Source organism: Diceros bicornis, chromosome 23, assembly GCF_020826845.1.
Source record: "Diceros bicornis minor isolate mBicDic1 chromosome 23, mDicBic1.mat.cur, whole genome shotgun sequence".
Lineage (NCBI taxonomy): Eukaryota > Metazoa > Chordata > Mammalia > Perissodactyla > Rhinocerotidae > Diceros > Diceros bicornis.
Window position 1 is genome coordinate 47,193,015 of NC_080762.1, and position 8,144 is coordinate 47,201,158.

The 8,144-nt window shown below is 42.3% G+C and overlaps 1 protein-coding gene across 2 annotated transcripts in view; it reads left to right on the plus strand.

The window, feature by feature from the left end:
- TBX18 (T-box transcription factor 18) overlaps positions 1-7,374 on the plus strand; it is a 29,170-nt gene extending 21,796 nt beyond the window's left edge. For both annotated transcript variants that reach the window (XM_058566686.1, XM_058566687.1), the window contains 2 exons: positions 2,740-2,834; positions 4,393-7,374. In XM_058566686.1, the coding sequence (XP_058422669.1) occupies positions 2,740-2,834; positions 4,393-5,117 (820 nt within the window). In that variant the 3' untranslated portion in view covers positions 5,118-7,374. The remainder of the gene's footprint in view (positions 1-2,739; positions 2,835-4,392) is intronic.
- The last annotated feature ends 770 nt before the right edge of the window (positions 7,375-8,144 follow it).

The window sequence follows — 8,144 nt, forward strand, 5'->3', positions numbered from 1 at the left end:
AATTATCACCTTGGCTACACTCCTGCAGGAGGTGCCTTTTATCTTTTCTTTAACTAGATGGGAAAAGTCTCCATTACTGGAGAAAATGAAGGCTTTTTTTAAAAAAAGTCCAGATTCAGCCAATAAATATTTTATAACTATTTCCTGCAAAATATCTGAAATCCTTTCTGGAACTTGCAGTGTGAAACAGCAGCCTCAAGAAAAATATCAGTAACTCCAAATCAGATCACTTGTAGATATGTCACCTTAGAGCATCTCTTTAAAGTTTAGGGTTATATGTTTGTGATGATCAATAACTTCTGCCTAAGAATTTGGTCTATGGATTTGTATTTGAAGCATAATAAAGTTTGTATGGCTAAAGCAAATAATGCAGTAATGCTCATGTCTATAGTTAATAAATTTCTAAGTTCAGTGGATGCTCATTAATTACCTCTTAGTAAATTCCCCTTGAGACCACTCCATGACCACTTTGGTATCCTTAATATTTAAAACTATGATTTCTAAAACTCATCTGTGATAATAAAAAAGTAGTTTTATATAAAACTGTGTTCTAACATTCTTTTGCATTTAAAAAAAGCTTGTTTCTAGAAAGTCATAAAAATTTAGTATTAGTACAAGAGCTAAATATACAGTAATCAGCTAAACAGCACCCGGCATTCTTTAGTCAAGTATTACATGCAACCTGCAGGCTATGTGGGGTTTGGAGACTGACTAGGCAACCAAACTGCCCCCAAATCAATATTCGATGTATATAAAATATTACTGAGTGGAGTGATCTTGGATTTGGCTGGTAGTCAGCCACAGATGTGATGTCTGGTTTGGGAAAAGTCACTTAGGGCAAACAACTTTAGAGCTAGGAGAGGATACAGAGCTTTTGTATTCTGATCCTCACTTTGTGGGAAACTGAAGTCCAGGGAGGTTAAAATATTTGCTTAAGGTCACACAGTGGGTTTTAATGAGTTGCAGTCACAGCCCAATTCTCCTGATCCCCAATCCAGTGTCCTTGCCAAGAGGCAGTCCTCTCTCTGTGGCATACTGATTACATCCAAATCCAGATTTTGCCCTTCACACTCAGAGCAGCCCAGGTATGGCACGTGCAGGTCCACTCTGCACCCTGCTCTCCCCTTTGGCATCCCAGTACGAGCACCTGTGTGGGGCTGGTAATGGCTCTGTGAAGTGCTCCCAGAGAAGCACCACCCTGAACCTGTGACTTCAGAGATGAGTCAGGTCCATGTGTGGAGTCACGTGAGGATGGTTCATGCATGCAAGCCTGTGCATGCACACACACACCACCCATCCACACATAGCTGTCTCTTTCTGTCACTAAGATGGGTAGTCATGCTCCTCGTGCAGTCATGTCACAAATCAACAAATTAATGGAGACTCTGAACACTCTAAGGAAGCAAATTTCATGTGTAAAACCTTGGAACAGAAGGGCAAGTGAGATGGTTTTATCTGCACAGATCACTGACCACAGAGCTTTCACTATGTTGTGTAGGTGGTGTGACTCTGTGTGGGAGGGTGTTTGCTCTAGTCTTAGTTCACAGTCCACAACTTGGGGATGCAGGAAATCCAGAGGAGGTAACATGTTGAGTCTAGGCTATTAAAGACAGACCATATTGTTAATATCTGCATTAAATACAGATTGTCTGTATCAAATAAAACTGTATCTAACAATCACAAGCTGAGTTAGGCTCGTCTGAGTATTGTTTGACCCCCAGGAAGCAGGCATGTCCTACAATGGAGCTATCTGCTTCATGAAAAGCACAATGTTCTCTAGATTAACAAATTTCTTAGGGCTGTGGTGGTTGAGGGAAGAGTGGTGAGGTCTTAACAATGGGTTAGCTGAGTGAAGGGCCTCCTTTCCAGAACCTAGAGCATTAGTTATCTGATGTAAAGAGGGAAGACTGAATCACCTGTGGTAGGAGATTTATGTATGTATTTAGAGTAGCTGTCCTTGTTTTAAAATATACATATATCATGTAAATAGTCCATAACCAACATATCCTGTCCCTTTAAGTATCCATTCATGAAGTGTATGTAGGGGCCTTAGAATAATGTTTGATGCTAATACTAGCTGCATATACCAGGCTGCCCTGTGAGATCACCTTCCTGCGACCCTCCGACATGCTGGGCTGTGACGCCAGTGCTGCCCCCGCTGGACCTCCCGTTGCTGGAGGGAAAACCCACCCTGGCTGCCCTGGGCATGGAGGAGATTGTGCCCGGAGACAGAAGTCAGTTTTCTTTGGATGAGTGCTCTTTTAACCTGGCTGCCGAGGCACCGAAAGATGGCAGAAGTGCCTCTCAGAAAAGAAGTGGCTTTACATGGGCATGCTTTTGTGGCAGAGCCTTCCTCATCAGAGGGAGAAGTAATGTAACAGGGAGAGAGGGTGGGTTCCAGATCACAGCAGAGCCATGGACTCACAACAGCTAGGATGGAAGCTCTTCACCTCAGCTCCTTAGCCCAAGGGGACAGCTTTTTATCCTCTGAGGTTGGCTTAGTTTTCTGAGAACGTTAACAGCACATCTTGGGTGGTTTCCATTCTCTTGTGCTCCTGGTGACATAATGGTAACCCATCTCTGAAGCACTTCTTTCTGCCTGTGCCAAGCTCCTAACCTGCAAATGGGGAGGCACTGTCAACACCAGTGGTGTTTTCTGAGCTACTTATTGCTGGCAAAAGCTCTAACTGCTCCTAACTAGGCTCTTTTGTCCATCCCCATCCTGACCCTTCCATGTAGAATGGGTTTGGAAGCCCTTGTGGAGTCATATGCATTCTGGAGACCTTCACTACGGACTCTCACCTTCGAAGACATCCCTGGAATTCCCAAGCAAGGTAAATCACAGAGTGTCCCGGGTCAATCACAGAAGCTCAGGCACTGAAAAATGTTCAAGTCATTATTTACAACTACAATGGTGACCTTGTCACCAACATCCTCCTGTTACAGGATCCATCTCTTTTCTGTGTGGTATGGAGATGGACCAGGAAAAATGGCTGTTGTGGTCACAGGTTAAGTCTTGGATGTTTTAGGCTATTTATATATTTCATGACCTTTACCTCACCCTTAAATCTCTTATTAGAATTAGAGGGGGACTAGTGGGCTCTGGTGCCAGGTACACCTCACAAAAAGTCACCAATGACCGCCCCAGCTCACTCTTTCTTGCCAGCTTTTTTCTTCTCTTCCTCCAGCAGAATTGCCTCTAGGCAGGTTCTTTTGTTGGGTTTACGATGAGAAGGTCAGGCCCACTCGGGCAGACGTCCCTGGGTTCACCTCTGAGTATTTCCCACAAGCCAGGGCTGGTGTTTCCTCAGAGGGAGCTGCCGGAAAGCCATGACACTTCCGTCTCTGCTCGGCAGGTAGGACTCGAAGCCCACTCCTGCACTCAGGCTCTTTACACCTGATCCTGCCCAGCACCCCGATGAGAATTGCGCATGCTGGGTTTTAGATAATCATCATTGGTTGGATTGGGCTTTTAGATTATTTTCAGAAGCTATATAAAACACTGTCTCTAGAGCAATGAAGGTTTTACAACCTGTCCAGCCCTTTGGAATTCTCCTCTGCCGCTATGTCCTGTCAGGTTTACAAACATCAATCTGCCAGTAAATCCAGAGGGGGGAGTCGGCCACCACCACCGTTATTGATTGGAGGAAGGTTAACGGCCCTAAGTTTTGCAGGGCTGTTTATTTACTGAACTTCTGCTCTTGTGTTAGCATGTGATTCACCAACCTGTTTTCTGGTTGGAGATGAAATTTTTGAAGTTCTAGACTATTGCCTGTTGCAACAGCCAAGGCTTGCGTGCTATAGTCATTGACCACTGACGCACACAAGCTTGCAGTGGGCAGCTGCAGGGATGTGTGAGGCAGGATGCGCCTTTGACCAGTTTCAGCTCTTTCCTTTGAGTTCTTTCTTTTTTCTTGCAAGAAAATATATTGATCCAGAGCAGGCTCTGCTAAAACAAAAGGTCCAAGGTGGGTAGAAGAGAGGCAACCGTTACACTTTTGGAACAAGATGCAGAATAAGATGAAATTTTTATTTTGTAAAGTTGCCGGGAAAGTCAGTATTTGTAATGGTTATTACAGTAAATGAGAAAACTTGGAAAAAGCTAATTGAGGGAGGAAATTCTACGTGGTAGTGTCCTAACACTTCTGCAATAAAAAAAATACATACATCATTCCCTGGGGAGATAACTTGCCTGGATAATATTGAGAGGATCTGTGTTTAAAATAGTTCAGTCTGAATTTGATTAAATAATTCCTTGAGAGCCGAGACCAAATCCATTTCATCTTTTTAGCCTCCCTTGTAAACAAGCCGTGCCTAGCTCATGTTTACAAAAGCGAAAAGGAAAAGGTGGCTGTGCAATCGTAGTTCTTTACACTTCACCTTCTTTTGTAGGAAATACGAGTTCCTCCACCTTACTCCAAGGGTCTGGGAATGCCGTTCCTGCCACTCACCCTCATCTTCTGTCCGGCTCCCCTTGCTCCTCTCCCGCCTTCCATCTGGGGCCCAACACGAGCCAGCTGTGCAGTCTGGCCCCGGCTGACTACTCCGCCTGCGCCCGCTCCGGCCTCGCGCTCAACAGATACAGCACGTCCTTGGCCGAGACCTACAACAGGCTCACCAACCAGACCAGCGAGACCTTCGCCCCGCCCAGGACTCCCTCCTACGTGGGCGTGAGCAGCAGCGCCTCCGTGAACATGTCCGTGGGCGGCGCCGATGGGGACACCTTCAGCTGCCCGCAGACCAGCTTGTCCATGCAGATTTCGGGGATGTCCCCCCAGCTGCAGTACATCATGCCTTCACCCTCCAGCAACGCCTTCGCTACTAACCAGACCCATCAGGGTTCCTATAACACTTTCAGGTTACACAGCCCCTGTGCCTTGTATGGATATAACTTCTCCACATCCCCCAAACTGGCTGCCAGTCCTGAGAAAATTGTTTCTTCCCAAGGAAGTTTCTTGGGGTCCTCACCGAGTGGGACCATGACCGATCGGCAGATGTTGCCCCCTGTGGAAGGAGTACACCTGCTTAGCAGTGGGGGTCAGCAGAGTTTCTTTGACTCTAGGACCCTAGGAAGCTTAACTCTGTCATCCTCTCAAGTGTCTGCGCATATGGTCTGATGAAGCCTTTAAGTTAAACTACACTCGAATCCGGCTAATGTATTTTCTTTCACCTTTTCTTTTTCTTTTTTTTGAAAGCAATATGAAAAGAAACTCTCAGTAGCTTGTAAAATGTATATATAATAGAAAATGAAGGCTCACTGACTTTTTTGACTTTCTCATGGTCAGATTGTAATTATCTACGGTATATATGTATACTGTATATAGCATGTGGAGTTGTGCAGCCAAGACCACATCCTCCCTCTACTTTTTCCCCTAGTTCATCCAGTTGCACAGAGTATTGGCATAAATGTAGTATTTTTAACCAGAGTTCTCAGACTCTCTTAAAAACCAAATGGTAAACATAAAACTTGGCAATGATACTAGCCAGACTAAGACTTATAATTTATCAGAAAAATTCTCTACACAGTTTCATTCTTGAGTGTTGATAACCAGCAGTAACCAGCACACAGAGTCTAGTGATTTCTGTTTTTCTTGGGCACAGTGTGGGAACCTAAATTGCAAAAGCCAGTTGAAGTCTTAGTATTAATTCTGAGGTCTTCGTAATCGTGAAGGATTAGCTTTTGTGTTCCTGCTTGTTCTTATTCATCACAGATATTAGATGACCTTGGGTCTGTAAAAATCCATAACCCATAATAATTATTTTCTTAAGGAAGATGGAGGAGAGGCTTGTGATTTTTTTTCACTTTTCATTGGGCCTATAGAGATATTTCGTCATCTGCAGAGAATGAATTTCCAGTATTTTGGATTTTTTGCTTATTTTATGAGTTTATCAAGTAGACCATTAAAGAATGTTCTATAAACATTTTTAAATTCCAATTTTCACCAGGGAAGGAATATATGATATGAGTGGAATGACAAAAAGAAAATAAATCCACCTCAAATTCTTGGATGCCAATGAGAAATGTCTATCTTTTTAAATCAAGAAGAATAATATTGTCAGCTATTCTTTAGGTTTTTATAGTGTGTTTCGGGATTTTTTTTCCATCGTGCTTTGAGATTCCTGACCCATGGTCTATCAGTAAGGAAAAAGGCATTTACGCTACTTATTTATGTCTCGTAACTCCTACAAATTGAAACCTCCCCTTCCTTAACCTTGGCCCTCTGTCTGAGTCTTTCCCAAAACAGATCGATGCTAGGCCTTTATGGTGTTAAATAATGCTGTAAGGAATTTCAGGGGGTTATCTCCAGCAATCTGTCTTTTGGGGGTCATAGTGCAAAGGCTGAAGCGCATTACTATAAAAGCCCTCTTGGAGGACTCAGGAGGAAGATACTAATTATGATAAAGGAGCTATAAAACTTTTAAGCTCAATAGCATTTTTAATCTTGAAACTGGCGAAAAGAAAGCAGCATTAATTTTTTTCAAATCCCTAAAATAATGTATACATGGTTTAAGTTTTCAAAACAAGTAACTTTGATAGCACATTATGAAATGAATAGGAAAGGCTAAGAATGCACGATGAGGAGCATTACCATATGTCTGTTGAGAAACTAATATAATGTGTCTGTCTGTTGACTCATTACATTTCCTATATTTGCCAAGCTAAAACTGTGATTTCCTTTCATAAACAGAATCGCTTTAACTCATCCCTAGTTTAGACAGGGACAGCGTGCAGCTCCTGCTTTGCCTCTTGACTTTGAAACGGTACGGCTGTTAGATATTTAGGACGATTACTATTTGAACAGTATTTGCACAGGATATGACTCTGTTTATGGGTATTGACAAATTTCCTCGTGGACCCTGTGACACTTCATTAAATTAGAATTGATTTTTAAATATAAGGTTAGCATGAAGGGACATGAAATATTTCCGATAGTCAGATCTCTATAAGATGTTTGTGTGTGGTATTAAGACTTGACCAAGATTTGGGAAAAGTCCTCATGAGTACTTCCCAGCCTCAGAGCTTGGTATAATTCAAGGAGAACAAGAGAGTTTTCCATCTTGAGAAAACATGAAAAGTAATGATCTATACCCATGTGTATTAATAAGGAGATCATTTTCCTTTTTGCTGTTGGTGATTTGAGTTGACACCACTATACGAGTAAAATTTTTTATTAATCTTTTATTTTTGGTAAAATTTAGCAATATTGTACAAATGCTATTTCCTTTAGGTTTTACTGGAAATATTAATCACCAGGTCACTTCAAAGACTAGTCTTTTATCATTATATTAAATGACATACATGCATTGATAACTATAATTATATACCTGTATTTTATTAAAAAAGTGCCTAAGAAATTATATATTAAAGTGTGTTACTAAACCCTTTTATGACTTTGGAGGGTAATCATTTAAAATGTCTGTAAATGTTGTTCCAAGAATACGCACACACCCCAAACACAAATTCTGTAGCTTTCAATTACAGGGAGGGCATGGAGAAACGGGCCTGGTGTTCATTTTTCATGTGCTAAATATAATTTCTTGGTGCCTTGACCATGTCATTGAAGGTGAAGCCCTGACAAATGTTGAACACATGAAAATTCAAATGTGAGAAGAGGAGGGCAAAGAGGTATGTTTTGTTTCGGGTCCAGGGGAGAAGGGCAAGGATACAAGAATGAGCTGCTTGTACCACTGACCAGTGATGACAGATCACTTCTAGGCCCCTTGACTAGAAAACATTCCAAGGCACATTGCGATGAGGTGAGGTTGCAGCTATCACAACCAGTCACATTTTGAAAATTAACACTTGCTTCCATACAAGCTCCCTCCCAGGGGTCAACAGCTTTTCACAAGCGGAGCACCCGGTTGCTGACCCTGGATTTTTGGAATGTAGGGGGCCAGGAGACTTTGGTGGCCCCCAGAGGAGGTTGGGGCACAGCGTTGCTGATGTAGTAAAGGATCACACTCACTCTTTACGTTAATTAGTGAAATTTTGAGCAAAAGGAATCTCACTTTTAAAATGTGAATACCTTTTAAGACATCATCCCCCATACTTAAGCCTATCAGCAACTTACACCATAGTATAAAATTGATAAGCAGCATCTTTGGAGATAGCTGGAGATTTGACTAGGAGAAAAAAGTAATTT